The following is a 20602-nucleotide window of genomic DNA, read 5'->3' on the forward strand; positions in this document are numbered from 1 at the left end:
GTGATGGTAAGAAACACCGCACACTGGAAATGTAAACGAAATACATAGATGGTGATGGCTCAAGTCAAAATATGCGGAGAAGGAAAAAACATCTTAGGAGAATAATGTTCGACGTTGTTAACAAAAAGAATAGTGTTCAAAAATGTGAAAATATTAAATACAATGTTGACGCTTAAACCGTTAATGTTAGAATCAATAAATGCTTAAATGAAAATTTATTGAAATTCAAGATGCTTTACATCAGGAGTTCATTTCACCACTAACATACTACTATACACACAACAACACGTTATTGAAAAGACAAACACATAATATATTAACCTATAACCTAATACTACATCATACAATAAAATACTAAATCATGCTCTTCATAAATAAATAACGACCATATAATTACATCATTCAAAAATATCATACTTAACAACAATAAAATAATATTCCGCGCGGACACCCCCTAATAATGTCTAAACTGTTCAATCTTAAATAAAGTAATAATCCAACCTTAACGCACTGTATTCACGAACTCTATGCATAAAGATTGGTTAATAGAATCGTCACACATGTTTCAACATTTCTCCTTGTGAACTTTGCAACACACCATGCTTCACATTTCCTTCCGAGGCTTTCAGCCAAATCTACTCTCTCTTGCGGACAGCAGTCAATCTCTATTATTTGCAGAAAAGCTGTAACATATTAGAGGTATATTTGTAACTAGGGGCGGACCGCGCTTCGCGCGGCAAGTGGATTCACTAATTATTTGAACTGATATTTCTTTTTAATTTTAAAAGAAAATTATATGTTTTGTATTGACCATTATATACGTCAACTCGTTTTATATAGAATTTCAAAACACATGGACCTTAAAATCTGTGCAATTAAATAAATTGCATGATAGATAATTTGTCTTCTGATTTTCATAAAAATAGGTACTATTCACACTACAAATCACAAAAGATCAATCGTTAACCAAAAAAAAAAATTTAATCTTAAAGAAAAAATCGAATTAAAGTATTTATTAAAGACACAATCAAATCAAATATATGTCAAACTGTAAAACAACTGGGACGTAGAACCATGTGGCACTTCTATCCTCATACTAAAACATGTAAGCACCTAGGTTGTTCTGAAAGCCTGAACCAGAGTACTGAACATCCCAACTGCATTTTTGGCCAGACACATGAGATCGGTGTCGTAGTTACTGAGCTCCCTGCATCAAAGTAATCCAATTGAATGTGCAAACAGAGCAACACATTAATCTCAAATAATAAAAAATCAGAAATGAAAAGGACATGAGAAGCTTTACTTGTATTTTTCATTGGTTTGAGGACAGCCTTTGCAAGAAGCACAACTAACCCATAAAACATCACTTCCTATGCCAATATGTACATAAAAGTCTCTTGGAGGAAATCCCAATAATAGCTTCGTGTAGTATATGTATAATTTGTTTACAATCCAAAGAAAAAGTTCCAAACACCAAACTGAACGAAGACAACGAAACCAAAAAAATAACTTTTTTAATTGAGACACTGTGTTCTGCTCTTATCTTTTGCTCAGTAACACATTTAAAAGTGTCTAAAATTTCGATTGTGCTGCTGATTAACGTAATAACTTACAGTGTTAATTGTACCCAAAAAAAAACTTACAGTGTTAACTGCAATAATATTTTTCTTTATTATTCCTTCTTGTCATAACTAAATTTGTGTTTTTTCTTTTGATTGTGATTAAAAGTGAATGGATGATAAGTTAGTTTTTTTTTTGATAGAAGGATGATGAGTTAGTTATAAAATGTGTTATCATCTTAGTCTTACACACATTATCATTGTTCTTTTTTTAAAGTCATTTTTTTTGTCGACTTTTGCATTTCATTTATAAGCCCAACTAGACAATTACAAGTTACAATCAAACAACCCATCCCCATTACATACCCGAATATACAATTAAGCCCAAGAAAGCCCAAATATAACATAATTTGCTTTCATCCAACAGGTGACTCTGCAGCCCACGCGTCAGACAAAAGAAAGAAGCAATACACGTGTCAAAGCTTCTGCATGCAGTTGAACGCGATTCATGCGCCTGAAACGCGCCGCCGTGCGAAAAAGGGGATCTGCTTCACCAGTGAACTTCGCTTAATACGATCTGCATCATTTGGGCTCGTTGATCTTCACTTGAGGTTGCCTTGCATCTTCACCGAGACTACTTTACTGGAAACAATTTGATTCGCCGGAATTTAAGCGGAGGAAATTTTGTCAGATTGGAAAAAGACCATTTATCGGACCGCCATAGACGCCGATTCTTCTTGATCCACTCCATAAATGAAAACATAGATCCTTCAAACCCGTTCAACTCCCGATCAGAGATGCTTTCTGCAAAGCCAATCTGGCTACACCAACGAAGAAAGACTTATTCTCCTATGAATTGATTAGGTGAACGGAGAACCAAACGATGTCCTTTCAATTGTCCCCGGGATATAATACAAAGCTGAAGGAAAGCAACATGATTCCCTACTACCGATCAAACTGATCGGAGTTTATTGTCTTCAATCATCAATCCAAAGAAGATTAGAATGAAACTCTATTCGGAGATTGATTGAAGAAGAAGCACTCCAAAAGTCGCCATCGTGAAAGTTTAATCCGCTAAACGGAAAAACTGACAGTCGCCTTGTGAAGAAACTATTTTACAGATCAAAAAACAAAACCGATCTCATCTTCCTCCTTCTGAAAGATCTGTAAGTGTGAAGAAGGAAAGGAAGAGAGAATCCTCTCTCTCAAGAGGAGAGAGAGTGACCTTTTTAAAGTCATTTAAAATATCAAACACAACCCACGTGCTGAAAGTTGAAAAGTCTAATGACTATTTGCCCAAAAGAAAACGAAAAATGTTTTTATTAAAACTAAAAAGTAACTCATCATAATTCAGCCAGTTTTTTTAATAAATACTCTCTGTTTGAAACTACGCTAGGCGCTAGTCGTGCGGCAACTCCGGGCCTACCGAGTTTACAAAAAATCGGGGATTAAGCGGGGGATTAAGCGGAGACTAGTTTTAAATTTTTTTAAAATTTTTTTTAATATTTAAAACTAAATATATAATGTAAATATTCTTTATAATGTGATAATTTCTATATACTGGAATTTATATCAATAATTAACATTAATAAAAGCTATTGTTAGATATATATATACATTATAATGTGATAATTTATGTATAGGGAATTTGTTTTTGTACTTTTATTATATTGATATTGGATATATATTAGCGAATGCATAGAACAACATAGAATTCGCTGTATCCAAGTGGTCCTGTCCTTTGATATTTCGTTGGGCAACCTGGGCCCAACCTGGGTTCGATGCCTCGATAATGCTCAATATTTATTTTACCCTTATAATCTTAAGGTAGCAAAGTCCCACATCGGTTGCAAAAGGGAAAGGAGCTGAAATTTGACTCTATATATACTCTTCTACATGCTACGAAAATGTTAGGGTATTGGGCTTCCTCTAGAGCCTAATAATATCTTGAAAAGTTGAAATTTTGGGCCGATTAATCATTTTTTGGACCGATTAATCGGTTTATTTGGCCGATTAATTGTTTTACGAATTTTTGTCCGATTAGGGCAAAAGCGCGGCAGAGAGGGTCCGTGTAGCGACTAGGCAGGCGGCTAGGCGCCCACGTTTTTGAACAGGGTAAAAACTTATAAATATAAGGAAATTTTTATATAGTGACATCACGATACATCTACAAACCGACTGTGAGGAAGACACTACATAAAATAACATACTACAAAACGATTAATAATGCCAACGATTAATAATGCCAACGTAACACTGACTGACATTTTTAATTCATTTGTAGTCTGTGAGCTTCGAATTGTGTTTCTCTTTGCTTAACCAAAAGAAAATAAAAAAAATTTGTGTCAAGCCACAAATAATTACTATAGGGAGATCGTATTGAAAGAAGAAGAAGAAGAAGAAGAATCAAAGCATGAGTGGACAAGAAAATCACGATGGCAGCCGGATCTCTACTCCCGCCGCGTCGGAGCCCAAAGCTCCTCACTCCTCTGACTACGCTCCTTGCCCTAAGCTTGATCCCAACGACGTCGCTCCTCCTCCGCCTCCCATCTCCGACGATGCCGCCACCACCATGCTGCCGGAGTTCTATCCATACGTCTCTCCTTCGCTCCTTTGTTGATCTATTTCGCTAGAATCACTTGTATCTTCTTCTTCTCCGATCGAGCTTTGCATATCGTCAGCCTCACCTCCGGTCTGACATGATCCATCGCCGGCGGTTTAAGCTTCTTCGTGTTATCCACTGGCACCACCGTCGATTTCGCCTTTCGAGCCACCGGCGAACTTCTTCACCACTTGAACCACGACACCGTTTTTATGACCGTGTTACCCTCCTTCAGATCTTCAAGGTCTTGGCTCTTTGGGGTCGTTTTGTTTTTGGATTTTATTTTTGAATGGGTTATGAAAACATCGGGGAACTGTAGTGGCGATGGTTGTGATGTAGCGACGTTCAAGACGGCATAGAAGATATACTCATCAATCTTCTGGAAAAGCAAAAGAGAAACTTATTTTTCAGAGCACGAAGAAGTAGATCCGGTATTTGCAAGCTATGGAGAGCTTTCAAATAGGCAAAAGGTTCGAGAAGGGTGTTGTAAAGACTCAAATGCATTAAATTTATTGGTGAAACGTTATGCAGCCGCAAGGAGGTGAAACCAGAAGGCGGTGAGAAAGGAAAATAAACCCTACGAAATTAGATGAAACGGTGCACTTTGAAGGACAGGACACGTGGCAGCTCCTCATCCCTCGAATTTCTGACCTGTCTGTGGCGCATCCAAGAGTGAGAAAAACTGTACTTTATATATAAAGATTCAATACTAAAGTAAGATGAAGAAAAATAAAATCATTCACCTAATTAATGAAAAATTGGAAAAATGTATATGATTAATAGTGCGTATCACTTTATATTGAATGTTTCTGGCCATATGAGACTTGTAGTCCAATTTTAATTGCAATAGCAAAACCAGTAACACACTTTCGTTTCAAATACGTCCTTTATATTTGAAATAGATAGGTTAAAAATATTAGAATAAAAAAGCGAAACTGTCTAATAATTGACACATGCATGTTACCAGTAACTGATGTAACCGAAAAAGAGTTTCGGAGAGCCATAAGTCCTCTTTTTGCTATGGAATCTGCCAGAACATTGGCTTTCCAAGGGACAAATCCAAATAAAATTAAAGTAAATTTAATTAATTTTTAAAAAGAAATTTTAGTTTTGTTAATCACCACAATATATAACAACCTGCATATTAGTGCTTAGGCCTGGACATAAAATTCAGAACCCGAAATCCGAACAGAACCCGAACCGAAAAACCTGACCTGTTATCCGACCCGAAACGTAAAAATACACAAACGGGTTTTGTAGGGTGGTACAAAAAATATCTGAACCCGAAGTGTTATTAACCGAACCCGAACGGATAACCCGAAAAATCCGAAATTAATAGTCAATATAAATATTTTGAAATATACATAAGTATTCCAATTATTAAATTCAATATTTGTGGTAATATTATATACAATAATAAATATTAAAATTCTAATAAATGCTTTAAGTACACAATTAGTTATAAATAAGTATTTTATAATTTGCTCATTGAAATAAAAAGTCTACTCTCTATAAGACAATACATATTGTTTACAAATGATGTTTGTTTTCATGATTGATTTAACATTTTATTGTTATTTTATCAATTTTATATGTGATAGATTAATTTTTATTTAATTTAGATGTTTTTCTTTATGTTTTACTTCAAAAATTTTGTTTTTTACTTTGGTTATATCCGAATCGAACCGATATAACCCAAATCCATACGATATATGATTACTTTATGGGTTTTATGATGCAATACAATTTTGAACCGAACACGAAGTGTTATTATCCGAACCCGACCCGTACTAATAAAATTTTAGTATGGGACCTAGAAGCGTAAACCCGAAAATCCGAAAAACCCGATCCGAATGCCAACGGGTACCCGAACGACCAGGCCTATTAGTGCTGGTAACGATGCCATTTCAACCATTTTTTACTTTCACTACCTTCTCCAAAAAAACAAAGATGGAACCTCATCGTACCTCAGATCATTTTCCATCCATCAGAATACACAAAGACGGCCGCGTCGAGCGACTTAGCGGCAACGTCGTCATCCCAGCCTCACTAGACCCCCAAAACGACGTCGTGATAAAAGACGTCGTGTACTCACCGGAGCATAACCTCTCCGTACGTCTCTTTCTCCCTCATAAATCGACAAAACTCGCCGCCGGTGAAAAACTACCGCTACTTATCTACTTCCACGGCGGAGCTTACATCATGGAGTCCCCTTTCTCCCCTGTTTACCATAACTACCTCGCAGAGGTCGTCAAAACCTCTAACTGCCTCGCCGTATCGGTTCAATACCGTCGCGCACCGGAGCATCCGATACCGGCGGCGTATGATGATTCTTGGTCGGCGATTCAGTGGATATTTTCTCATTCAGATGGAGTTGGTGAAGAGGTTTGGATCAATGAACTCGCTGACTTTGGCAGAGTCTTTGTCGCCGGAGATAGCGCCGGAGCTAACATATCTCATCACATGGCGATCAGAGCAGGCAAAGAGAAGCTCAACCCTAGAATCAAAGGAGTTGCTATGGTGCATCCAGGTTTTTGGAGTAAAGATCCGGTCGACGAGAAAGACGTGCAAGATGAAAGAATCAGAAGCCAAGTGGCAGAAGTTTGGGAGCTAGCGAGTCCGAATAGTGTAGATGGCGTGGATGATCCGTGGTTGAACGTTGTCGGATCCGGGTCGGATATATCCGGATTGGGCTGTGAGAGGGTTTTGGTTGCAGTTGCTGGAAAAGATGTGTTTGGACGGCAAGGGTTGGGTTATGCGGCGAAGCTGGAGAAGAGTGGGTGGAGAGGAGAGTTGGAAGTGGTGGAGGAAGAAGAGGAAGGACATTGCTTCCATATCCATAACGCTAACTCTGAAAATGCTTTGAAGTTGATGAAGACATTTGTGGACTTCATATCATCCACTGTTGAAGAGTAGAGTAATATTTGTTTCTTGTTGCTCAAGTATGAGATTAAAAGATCATATATAAAAATATTTGATGCCTGCTTTTGATTGAGTTTAGGTCCAATAAATTACATCAAGTTAGGTGATACTAATATCTTAATGCATACAATATAGGATTTGTATATAACTTGATACAATGATGTGTATCCAATATTCAGAAATCTACAACGAGAGCTTTAATAATCTCACAAAACATTCTCGAACATGTAAAAAAGTTGTTGACGTAGCGTAAAATTCGGTGTTGAACTGCCTATGTTGATGTCGTTTCTCGTGGTGAAAAATAAAAAAGATTGTTGGTCCCAGTTGAAACCAGCTTATTAGGTCATAGTGGGCTCAGAAGGCACCGGCCCGTAATCCTTCCACCGTCGAAAGCGGGAGGTGGACGCTGCTCTGTGAAACCAGCCTCACGCAGTCTCCTCCGCTCTAAGAGTGTCCGAACCACAAGCCTTCGCTCGAGCCCTAACCCTCAACTCCCGACTTGGAATGGGCAGGCCAGTAAATAGCCACCCCAAACCCGGCCTAATGAGATCGGCCCAAGATTCCAACATCTTGTTGTCTCCACTTGGATCACAAGCCCACGTTACCAAGCTCGACGTGCCTTGGTTGCGAATTAATCTTATATATACAACGAAGAAAAGTTTGTTTGTTCCGATGTGGGACTTTTAAAAACTAAAAACATCTCACTTCCATCGACGCCGTTTACTATTCTTCAGTTCACAGTCTACAATGGGGTCAGTTTCTGATTCGTTTCTTTGCTAAATCAAGGTATGGTTTCTGATAAACTCGGTACTCATTGAGACGATTCCCTTATATGTTAGAAGTTCATTGGCTCTATGCACGGCCTCCACAGATCATTGCGAAATTTGGGAAGAACAATAGATATAGTTTTGTTTTTACAAAAACATTGAGCATAATCGTGAAGTTGATATAGTTTTGGGTTTTGTGAAGTTCATATCTGTTATTTGATTGCTTGCATAATGCCCACTGAGTTTTCTATTAAGATTCTGCGACGAGACGGTAAGTTACAAACAAAATTTGGTGAGAACAATAGTTATAGGTACTTGCTATATTATTCAGTTTTGTATCTGTATTAACTTCCTATTTCATAATTGTGAGCTACTCTGTCTTTTAGGGGTAGCAAACCTTGAAGCTCATTCCCTTCCAAAATTTATCTCTTGTGCAGATAGATTATAATGTTACGTGCCTATTCCAAAGATCAGACCCTTAGGATAATTCATAGTTTTCTTTACGAATGTATTGATTAAGTCTTTGCATAATACTAATAGATAGAGAATGATTTTTCCAATGCGCACACAAGGATCTGTGCTCTTTTGTTGTCCTTCAAAGCAATTGATAATCAAGTATTTGGAGAGCGCCATCCAGCAGGAATTGCGAAGATGTTATACAGAGATCGAAGTGCACTATCTTCTCAAGGAGGAATCGAAAGAAATTTCAATCCCTCCTCTCAAGTTGGATCGTTCAAAATTGTGGGGTTGCCTAATACTATCTTGCTCTATCTTGTTTTTCCTTTATTTTTTTTTTTTTGCCTTGGTAAAGTAGCTCTAGATTGCACACCTGTTGTAAATCTGAACATCATTTTTAGCAAAAAAAAAAAATAAAAAATTATTTGGAGAGCGGAAGAGCATGCATGATATATATATATAATCTCAAAACCTAGCGCTTACGAGTAGTGAACCCAAGGGTTACTTAATTAATCTTATGTTGTTTCTGTTTATGTCTTACTACATTTTTGTCAAGCTCTATTGAAAATGATTATACCCATATCAAAAGCTTTCTGTTCTGTTCTCCTATCTTTCTAGGGTGATTTCTTAGTGTTTTGTAAGAGATTGGTATACGGTGCTTGGTCCTTAGAATTGATTACTAATCACATCAGCTCACGTGTTAAATCCTTTTGCGAAAGTTCATTTGGTTCCCTCCGACACTGATTCCGACCAAAACTTGTGTGGTATAACTTAAGTAAAAGATGTGATAATATTTATTCCTGGAATTAAAAAAAAAAATCTCGTAGGGATCCTGCTTTGGTCTGATAAGCCAATTGCTCCGTCAACTCGGTGTCTCGACTCGGATAAAGAGCTCACGTTACTAAGCTCGACATGCTGAACTTGTGACCTAAACTCATATATACATCAAGTCAAAACTTGTTTCTCCCGATGTAGGACATGTGGTAACTATTAGTATATAATAATATATGCATTGCAGTAAAAAAAAAAAAAAAAAAAAAAATCATTTTTCATTTATTTATTTTTAATTCCCCTCTTCTACCGATCGATCGAGCAAAAACCTTGAATAAAACCTCTTTCGCCGTAAGTCTTCACCGGAGAAGGTAGTAGCCATGCTCCTCCGATCGTTAACTCGTTTCTCCTCCAATGCTTCCACCTCTCTCTTCTTCCGCCGTTTCCCTCGCTCCTACTTCTCTCGCTCATCGCCAGCGACAGGCCGCAACATTCGCCGGCTATCAGCTGCTGGAACGGGAAGCGAGCTCTTTCTACGCCGTGGCTTAAGGCTGCTCCCCGCCGCCGCGAGTGGCTGTCTCAGTGGGCAGTTCTCTCGCGCCGTCTCTACACAAACCGCACCTTCTTATCCCGGTAGAATGATCGAACTGTGATTTTATCTGTTTTTGTTTATATAGAAAAAATTAGATCTTTTGTGACATGTTGTGTGTTTAGTTGATGATGTTACTGTCTGTTTTCTTAGCTTTTTTTTCGTCTGAATTTGCCTTTAGCTTATATGCTCTCCAATGTAGGATAGATCTGAATTTTTCCTTTTCATTTATTGTAAGCCGCCGTTTTGATGGAATGTAGGTCAGGATGAGGCTGAGAAGCTTGGATTTGAGAAATCTCGGGAAGAGTTCATCTCAGAGTGCAAATCTAAGGCTGTTCTCTTCAGACACAAGAAAACCGGTTGCGAGGTCATGTCTGTTTCTAACGATGATGAGAACAAAGTCTTTGGCGTCGTTTTCAGGACTCCTCCGTAAGTAGTAGTAACACATGAATCTGTCTTGCTATACTAGTTTTTCTGGTCTGTTCTTCTGTCTATCTAGGGTGGTTTCTTAAGTGTTCTGTAAGATATTTGTATACAGTTCTTGGTTCTTGGTTAATTTCAAATTTTCACCTAATCCAAAATGATCATGTTGATTACTAATCACCACAAGTCGCATCTTACGTGTTAAATCCTTTGTGAAAGTCATTTGATTCCCTCTTTGTTTGTTTGTTTGTACCCATGCAAGGTTCTGTGGATAATGGTTTGGTTTCTTGATGCAGGAAGGATTCCACTGGCATTCCTCACATACTGGAACATAGCGTATTATGCGGTTCAAGAAAGTACCCTCTTAAAGAGCCTTTTGTGGAATTATTGAAGGGGAGCTTGTATACTTTCCTAAATGCATTCACATATCCTGATAGGACTTGCTACCCTGTTGCTTCCACAAACACAAAGGTATAATACACAAATTCTCTTTTTTTTTTCTGATCACATTTCAATGATTTCATCGCTATCTATGCTAGGATTTCTACAATCTCGTCGATGTATACTTGGACGCTGTGTTCTTCCCCAAGTGCGTGGACGACGTGGACACCTTTCAGCAGGAGGGTTGGCACTATGAGCTTAACCATCCTTCTGAAGACATTTCTTACAAAGGTTCTCTATCTCTTAAGAGTTTTAAGCTTTGGTTTTTTTGGCAACTATTTTGTTAAAACTTGCTCTCTTTGTTAATTTTTCCACATATCAGGGGTTGTTTTTAATGAGATGAAAGGTGTCTATTCACAGCCTGATAATATACTAGGGCGGATTACTCAACAGGCAAGTTTTGAATTTAACCATTTCTTCTAACAATCTATTTATCAGATGAATTTCTGTAAAGGATTGGAGTGAATGTGTAGTGTATGAATATTTACCTGATTAAATGTGTGTCAATTGTGTATATAGATATTTGATAATTTGTTGGTTTCTCACGCTGGTCATCACTCATCACTTTGATGTGAAGTCAGAGTAATTATAACTGAAGTTTCTCACAAAACATCACTTCACTATTTGCTGCTCAATTCTTTGTTATGTAATTTGTTTTGGTTCAGTGGTTCTTATGGAATTGTAAACTTATTTTATCTTATGTTCCCTTTTAACAGGCATTATGCCCAGAAAATACATACGGTGTTGACAGTGGAGGTGATCCAAAAGACATCCCGAAGCTTACATTTGATAAATTTAAGGTTGGTAAATTCCTTCATTTGCTTTAGTTAAACAGTGAGTAATATGATATGTATGACTTGCAATGCATATTATATTATTCTTCTTATGGTCAAAACTCTAGGAGTTCCACCGTCAGTATTATCACCCAAGCAATGCCAGAATATGGTTCTACGGAGATGATGATCCAGTTCACCGCCTCAAAGTCCTGAGTGGTAAAGAGCCGTATCTTATATTGTATTTTCAGTACGAGATTATCCTTTTCTTGATTTATGTTACAGTAAATGATCTCTGTGTTCCTAATTTGTGCAGAATACTTGGACATGTTTGATGCAAGCCCAGCTCGAGATAGCTCAAAGGTTGAACCACAGAAGCTATTCTCTGGGCCTCGCAGAATCGTCGAAAAATACCCTGCTGGTGGAGATGGTGACCTTAAAAAGAAGCACATGGTGTGCCTCAACTGGCTACTCTCTGAGAAGCCACTGGACTTGCAAACTCAGCTCGCGCTTGGGTTCTTAGATCACCTAATGCTTGGCACTCCTGCTTCGCCATTGAGAAAAATCTTGTTGGAGAGCGGTTTAGGAGAAGCTCTTGTCAACAGTGGGGTGGAAGACGAACTTCTCCAGCCCCAGTTCAGTGTTGGTTTGAAAGGTGTTTCCGATGATAAGGTCCAAAAGGTTGAAGAGCTGATCATGAGTACTCTGAGAAAATTGGCAGATGAGGGGTTTGACACTGATGCTGTTGAGGCCTCCATGAACACCATTGAGTTTTCTATGAGAGAAAACAATACAGGATCATCCCCTCGTGGTTTATCACTTATGCTCCAATCAATTGTGAGTTTATGTGCCTTTTTCTTATGTTTCTCTGTATCGTTTCTTATTTTAGTGTTGTGTTGTTTAGGGGAAATGGATATACGACATGGATCCTTTTGAGCCATTAAAGTATGAGGAACCATTGAAGACCTTGAAAGCTAGAATAGCTGAGGAAGGATCCAAGGCTGTCTTTTCCCCGCTGATAGAGAAGTTCATTTTGAACAACCCTCACTGTGTTACCATCGAGATGCAGCCTGATCCAGAAAAGGCTTCTCAAGAGGAAGTGGAGGAGAAAAATATTCTGCAAAAAGTTAAAGCAAGTATGACAGACGAGGAGCTTGCAGAACTAGCGCGTGCCACAGAGGAGTTGAGATTGAAGCAAGAGACTCCTGACTCTCCCGAAGCACTGAAATGCGTTCCAAGTTTAAATTTGAGTGACATTCCAAAGAAACCTACATATGTTCCCACTGAGGTGATTATTATCACTACTAGCTTTCCAATCTTTTTCAGCTTGATTCTGATATGATGTTTTTTAGGTTGGAGATGTTAATGGCGTGAAGGTCTTGCGTCATGATCTGTTTACAAATGATATACTATACACTGAAGTAGTCTTTGATATGGGCGCACTGAGGCATGAGCTTCTTCCGCTAGTACCCCTCTTCTGGTAACTTGTTGACCTCTACCTCTTATGATCAAACCTTTTCGTGCTGCTTTTGTGATTTTCACTTCACTTTTCCAGAATTGCTAATAGTTAAAATGTTTAAAGAAGTACTGCCCTTATGATCAAACTTGTTTATGCTGCTTCTGTCTGACAGTCAATCTTTACTGGAGATGGGCACGCAAGATATGAGTTTTGTACAGCTTAATCAGTTGATTGGAAGGAAAACTGGAGGGATAACAGTTTATCCCTTTACATCCTCTGTGTGGGGCAGTGATGTTCCATGTAGCAAAATTATTGTCCGTGGAAAATCCATGGTTGGACGGGCTGAAGACCTTTTTAACCTGGTAATTGTTTTTAACATCTTTAACTTATCACATGTAGCTTGAGATTTTCCTTTGTTGAGATGCGTAATATAGAGTTTTCTAGCTGATTCAGGTGTATTTTTCTTTGGTCATCAAGAGATATAGTGCAAGTTTTTATTTTCTGCCTCATGTCCTCTAAATATGGACATGAATTTTCGCATATTATGTCTCCCGGTGCTCGTCCCATTTGCAGAGCAGTGTCTGATGTTATTTTTTGTGTGTTCAACGTAGAGTATAGAGCTAGACTAGACAATCACTCACTACTTGAAAACTGTTATTCTTAGTTTTACCACTGAATAGCCACTGTAGCCAGTCGCAATTTTAGCGCTGAATTTTAGAAGATAATCCCAACTTTCGATCTTTTAAATGATGAAAGACTGTAGACAATAAATGGAAGAGCCATGCATGCATATACTCAATATAAGTTGTAGTTTGGTACTTAAGCTTCATTTGCTTTTTGTTTTGCTGCAGATGAACTGTGTGCTGCAAGAGGTTCGATTTACAGATAAACAGCGGTTTAAACAATTCATCTCCCAGAGTAGAGCACGGATGGAGGTAACGTAGATCTTTCCTCCTTTTGCATTCTGAACAGAACACGGTGGTGCTAATACAACACTAACTCGTGTTCTTTATAGAACCGATTGAGGGGAAGTGGTCAAGGAATCGCTGCTGCGAGGATGGATGCAATGTTGAACGCTGCTGGATGGATGTCTGAACAGATGAATGGTCTCAGGTTGGAATTTTGAAAACTCTTTTCTTAATATGTTGTTTTTAATCTGCTTCTGAAACTAGTAAAGCCTAATAGACTTTTTACTTTTCTCTTTTCTTTAGTTACATTGAGTTTCTACACACTCTGGAACAGAAGGTGGATCAAGACTGGGAAGGGATCTCATCCTCACTTGAAGAAATCAGAACATCTCTCCTTTCTAAAAACGGCTGCATAGTTAATATGACTGCTGATGGGAAGTCCCTCACAAGCACGGAGAAATTTGTTGGGAAGTTCCTTGATTCACTCCCTGAAAAGCCTTCTGGTGGACAAGTTACTTGGGATGCACGGGTTCCTTTGAGAAATGAAGCTATTGTAATACCAACTCAGGTAAACAAAATGAAAACCCTTCTGCATATTCATGTGTCCTTTGGTGTGTGTTTTCTTATATGCGCCTTCTCGAACAGGTGAACTATGTGGGGAAAGCAGCTAATATATACAGCAGTGGCTACAAGCTTGATGGGAGTTCATATGTTATATCAAAGCATATTGGTAACACATGGTTATGGGACCGTGTTCGTGTAAGTGGTGGTGCATATGGAGGTTTCTGTGATTTTGATTCACATTCAGGTCAACTCCTTTCCTTTTCCTTATTTCTTCACTAATTGGAGAGATTTTTCGTCTTCTTCAGACCTGACCTTTGGATTTTGTCTTGTTCAGGAGTGTTTTCGTTCCTGTCTTACCGTGATCCCAACTTACTGAAGACACTAGACATATATGATGGAACTGGAGACTTCTTACGTGGCCTTGACGTCGATGAAGACACCCTTACTAAAGCAGTTATTGGGACAATTGGGGACGTTGATTCGTACCAGCTCCCTGATGCCAAAGGTTATAGCAGGTATGGTGTTTAACTCTGCAGGTTCTCTGGTCTTTTTTTAAAAACTTAAGTAATGGGTTATGAATATAATTTCCCTTCTCTGTCACCAGTTTGTTGAGGCATTTGCTTAATGTAACTGACGAAGAGAGGCAAATAAGGCGTGAAGAGATATTATCAACAAGGTTTATATAATTCTCTCGTTTTTGCACTTTCTTGAACAGAATACAAAACTAACTTCTTGCTTTTTTTTTTAATCTCACAGTTTGAAGGACTTCAAGGAATTTGCAGAGGCGGTAGACTCTGTTAGAGATAAAGGTGTTGCAGTGGCCGTGGCATCACAAGAAGACATTGATGCAGCAAACAAAGAACGCTCAGATTTTTTCGAAGTGAAGAAAGCTCTATGAGTCTGAGAGACCCTCTTAAAAAGAGTAGGAAGAAGTTTTCTTGGATTCATGGAACGAGGCATCATATCTCTAAGCTCACCTTCTTAGGTTCTACTTCACTATGCTGACAAAGTTATATGCGAACATCATGATCTATCATAGTGGAATGAGAGCATTTTTACCTTTCACTTTAAGACATTTACCATTTTACTAAACCACAGGGTTGGCTACTGTTGCATTCGAGGATGCTTTTTTTGTACCTTTTAGATTTTGAGCCAAGCCTTGTTTAGTTCACATGTGGTCCAAAATGATGAGCAAACTATGTCATTGCTTGTTAAAAAAAAATGGCTCTCAAAAAAAAAAAAAAGAGATGAATCTGTTACTCACCATGTGTGCTCTTCTTAGTTTCATGTTCCTCATGCATTTCATGCTTCCTACTTGGAGTGTTTCTTAATGAGTTTTTCTGAACTAAAATATTAATGTAAGTATACAGATTGAATTGAGAATGACATAAAAAAAAATGTTTTGTGTAACAAATGACATAAATTTCTTATATACTAAACTTTTCTTATACTTTTTAAAAAACCTGTGACATTTGTTTTTAGTTTAATCCTTTTCTTATTCAGTTGATTAGATTTAAAATACAGTATTTCATTTATTAAAGTTCCAAGTAAGCAATTTTTTAGTTTGAAGTGCTCTTAAACAGTTTAAGTGAAATTAAAACTTGAGGCATCAAGAATCTCCGGGAGACTAGGTTGATTGTTTTTTTGTAGTTTTTGTTTTAGTTTTTGGTTTTTGCTTTTGTAAAAACCATTTCACTTGCCAATCAAGTTTTTTAACAAATAGATTCCCTAAAATTTAGGAAAACTAGTTTTTTAAAATTTCAACCAATTTGTGAAGAAAAGCCAAAAACCAATTTTTGTGGGTTTTCAATATAAAAACGAATTTTGTTTATTTTGTATAAAATACTATGGTGATGATTGTTTTGCTAGTTTTTAGATTTTGGTTTTTGGTTTTTGGCTTTTAGATTTTAGTTTTTAGATTTTGGTTTTTAGTTTTTGGTTTTTGTTTTTGCAGTAGATTAGGCCTGGGCATTTTACCCGGACCCGAGGATCCGACCCGGAACCGACCCGAAAATACAGGTTCGGGTTCGGAACCGGAACCGAGAATTTTAACCTATTGAGTCTACTGATGGAGGACCCGTGAGTAGCAGGTTCGGGTCCAGAACCGACCCGGGACCCGATCGGGTATTTTTGAAACCGGAAATATTAGAGTTAATGAGTCTTGAAACCCGTTGAAACCCGATGCACCTACCCTTTAGTCCTTTACACTTTCCCAGTTTCCCTTGTATATCGTTTCCATTTCCCCAAAAAAACAATTGAGAAAAGAAAATTGGAATTTACTACCCATAAATACGAAAATCAAGCAAATAACCAACTGGAATAAGAGAATCCAATGTTTCTCCTCCATCAGAAATGTCCAGAAATCGATCCCGGGTTTGACTTGATGTGTAATTACGTATAATTACATGTTTATTGTTCTAGTTTTCACTTGATCTTGATGTGTTGTTTGTTGTTCGAGTTTGTTCTTATTGTTTGTTGTTCAAAATTTTGTTCTGTTCATATTTTTTTGTTCTGAGTTTGTTTATGTTTTCTGTTCAAGTTCGCCATGCTGTTCGACTTTGACTTGATCGTGAATTGATTATGTTGTAACTATTGTTCTTGTTGTGCCTTGCTTTATAATTAAGTTATTATGTAGTTCGACTTTGACTTGACTTTTACAAGTTTGACTTGTTTTTTGTTGTCGTGATTAAGAGTATGATGATGACCTCTGCTTTTTTTTTTGTGTTTTGGAATGGAAACTTGATCAAGTGTTATGTGAGCAAAAGAATGGATAATGTATTTGGTGAACTGCACTACTGTAGGCTTTCGGATTGTTTTTATTGTCATGGATATTGTCTTATGTTCGAGTAAAATTAAAGGTTTTATGTTCGGGTATTTCAGGTTCATGGGTATAATTAGACCCGAAACTCATATTTATACCCGAAAATATGTGGAACTGACCCGAAATATCAGGAACCGATCCGAAAAATGTGAAATTTACCCGAACATGGATCCGAACTACCTGGAACCGACCCGGCACAATAAAGACCCGAAAATGTTTCGGGTATTAACAGGTACGAGACAAGTGGACCCGAACCGACCCGGACCCGATAGGACCCGACCCGGAACCGACCCGAAATTTTTTAAGAACTTATATGGGTCTAAAATTCTAGGATCCGAAAGACCCGGACCCGATAAGACCCGACCCGAGGACCCGGATGCCCAGGCCTACAGTTAATTTTAGTTTTTTGAAAAACATGAATGGTTGTTCTAGATTTTGGTTTTTAGTTTTTGGTTTCTGTTTTTAATATTAATATAAATAAAAATATTAATAATAGTAAAATATTTAGTCTGAAAAAATAAAAAATAAAATGCTATTATCAACAATTAATATGTGTTGATTAGTTAAAAAAAACTTACATAAGTTGGATCATGAATTTTTTTTTTATTTGTACTAAAAATAAATGTAATTTTTTTTAAACAACAAACTCGAAAATGTTGGATTTTGATTTTAGATTTTAAATTTTTTTATTTCTAAATTTTATTTTTTTAAAATATTTTTATTTTTTCTAAATTTTATTAATGTTTTCTTTATTTTAAAAATTTTCTAACTTATAAATTGCATTTTTTTAAAACAAACTTAAATTACTAAAAGAATATATCAAAAAATCAATAATTAATACCAATAGATTATTGACAAAACATGTAAACTTTACATAAAAGTAAATTTAAGTACTTAAGTTAATTTTATTGACAAGTTTTAGAAATGTTCTTATTAGAAATTATTTTTGTATTATATATATTAAAAATATGCTTTTTACTAAATCTGATTTGTTAGTATTTATTTTTTTTATTTGTTTTCCTATATTAAAGCATAAAATAGCAAAAAAAATAATTAAAAATAAAAAAATGAAAAACTGCCGTTAGATTTTGAAGAAACCATAAAAACTTGGATTTTGGTTTTTCTTTATAAAAGACAATTATTTGAAAAAACTAGTTTCCCTAGATTATAGAAAATCTATTTTTCTAAAAGCTTGATTGTCTAAAAAATAGTTTTTAGAAAAACAAAAGCCAAAAACTACTTCAAAAACTAGAAACAATCAACCTCATAGAGTTTAATTAATTAATAATTAAGTAAATAATATTTTCATAAAGATAAAATTCCCATACAATTTTTTTATCATTTAACATTAATGTAAAATAATTTATGTGTTCCATATATGTAAATAAATATAGATAATTTTAGTATTAGTTGTAACCAATTAATTATTAATATCTATAAATAAATTATTGAGTAATTTTATTATACATACTAAACGACAACTAAAAATAATAAAATTTAAAATATTTTATTCATAAAATATATTATATTAATTTGAAAAATAGCCATTCAAGTTCTAAAAAACGAAAAATATTTCAGGTAAGAAAATTTATAAATAGTTTCAAAATTTTAAAACATTTAATTTTTATAATTTATAGATATTTTATTAATTATATTTAAGTATAACACTTAAAAACAAAATAATTTAAAACCTGGTAATGTTTTTATTTTAAATAACAGCCACTATATTTTGATAAATTTTAATGGTAATTTTTTTTTTAATTATTACTTTAAAACAATGTATTGCTTATTTTATTAAAAAAACTAAAAATACAGCAAAACCAAAATCTAAAAACCAAAAACCAAAACCAAAAGCTGAAAATCAAAAACCAAAATTTAAAAGTTAAAAACCAAAAACCAAAATCTAAAACCAAAATCTAAAAACCAAAAACTGAAACCAAAAACTAATGGAAACAATCATCACCGAGGATACATTTTGGGGGTAGATTAGTGTAAATATACTTTTTTTATTAAGAACAGTTCTTTTTTTTTTTTGTCAACTATGAATTGCATTAACCTGAACTGAAGTACTTAAGTACCATCATTTGTTACAGACCAAGGACCTATAACATACTTCTACCTTCTTTTCTACTTATCCGAAGCTAGTCTATACCCCAAAAAACACACCAAAAGACTACGCACCATCAGGACATACATACCAAGAGCCTTTTCCATAGAACAAAAAAAGAAGAGGGCTAAAGTTTCTCACAATCGAAGCATCTCTCTTATACCACCACCACCACTGTGTTTGAAAAACATCAAATATTATAGTAATCATATATAGACTTTCGATTCCGATCTGTAACATTGAAATAACAGCATCCTGGATACAAATATTCTCTGGTATTAATTTTTATTTGAAAAAGAACATTCCATTCTGCCAAACAAAATATTGTTATTAGAAAAAAATTATTTGAAAATTGTTAGTCATAAATTATAACCCTGATTTTTTTTTTGAATTTACTGAATTACTATTAGTTTTAAACTATTGGAAATTGTTAGTTATAGACAATAATATATTTATAGTCAAATTTGAGTTTATTTTCTTATATGTGAAATCCTGATAAAATTTTGAAACATAGTGAATAAATGTATAAACGACATTTATGTATACCATAAATAAATGCTCTATTTTTCACCCTAAGTAAATTGGCTCGTCAGCACAAACAACATTTGTAACGGTCAATAATTATTACACATTTATTATTTTTTCACTAACCAAATTTATCCAAAATGGTCCCTATTTGCCTTAAGGGATAAAAAAACGAAGCATGACATTTATGTGTAAAATTCTTAAAACCCATTTTGGACATATATGTGTAGATTCCGTGTAAGAGCTGTATCATTAGATTTTTTGTTGTTCTCATTTAATAATACTACTGTTTGGATAATTACATTTATTAGTGGTGTCTCCAAGTGTTACTTGAAAGCCACTGAATGCTTTAGGGTCCCCTCACGGCTTAAGTTAATTAGGATTCTAATTTGAATTTAGGATCTAGTCTAGGTATATAGCGCTATCCAAATGTGTGCGGATCATAACTAATGACTTTTTTTTTGGGTAGGAATATGGGAGAATGACTCCCAATTTATTTAAAAAAGAAACCTAAACTTCAGCTTACAAGACGAGTTTGTCGTGGCCGCAACGGTCCAGCAACATTCTCATGAACTAAAACAGTGACCTCAATCGGTGCCACAACAAAACTATGAAAACCAAACGGAAGAGAAAATGCAAGGTTAGCCAAACCATTAGCTAAACGGTTTGCTTCCCTATACACATGAACGAATCGGACCAGCCAGTTCCTTGTCAAGAAGCCATGGCACAAGCGTACCAGGAAAGACAGTGGATGAGTATCCCCAATCCCTATCGTAAGAAACTCCATCACCATCATAGAATCGACCTCTACCTCCAGCCTTCTCACCCCTTTCTCCCAAGCAACCACAAAACCATAGTACACACCCCATAACTCCGCTAATGGTGTCGTACAACTACCTATATTAATCGCAAAAC

The 20602-nt window shown here is 36.0% G+C and overlaps 2 protein-coding genes across 2 annotated transcripts; both read left to right on the forward strand.

Annotated features, from left to right (window-relative positions):
- Nucleotides 1-6111: 6111 nt before the first annotated feature.
- Nucleotides 6112-7077, forward strand: LOC106299576 (probable carboxylesterase 3). Its single transcript, XM_013735646.1, has one exon. It carries the CDS (start codon nt 6112-6114, stop codon nt 7075-7077), a length of 966 nt encoding a protein of 321 aa, XP_013591100.1.
- Nucleotides 7078-9382: 2305 nt separating this feature from the next.
- Nucleotides 9383-15405, forward strand: LOC106296221 (presequence protease 2, chloroplastic/mitochondrial). The gene is made up of 18 exons (XM_013732303.1): nt 9383-9710; nt 9927-10095; nt 10386-10560; nt 10629-10761; nt 10853-10923; nt 11247-11330; nt 11432-11522; nt 11620-12140; nt 12208-12591; nt 12656-12783; nt 12935-13124; nt 13614-13697; nt 13778-13875; nt 13974-14238; nt 14316-14478; nt 14569-14749; nt 14839-14910; nt 14991-15405. Exons 1-18 carry the CDS (start codon nt 9458-9460, stop codon nt 15130-15132), a joined length of 3204 nt encoding a protein of 1067 aa, XP_013587757.1. The 5' UTR covers nt 9383-9457; the 3' UTR covers nt 15133-15405.
- The last annotated feature ends 5197 nt before the right edge of the window (nt 15406-20602 follow it).

This window comes from Brassica oleracea, chromosome C6, assembly GCF_000695525.1.
Source record: "Brassica oleracea var. oleracea cultivar TO1000 chromosome C6, BOL, whole genome shotgun sequence".
NCBI classification, from domain to species: Eukaryota; Viridiplantae; Streptophyta; class Magnoliopsida; order Brassicales; family Brassicaceae; genus Brassica; species Brassica oleracea.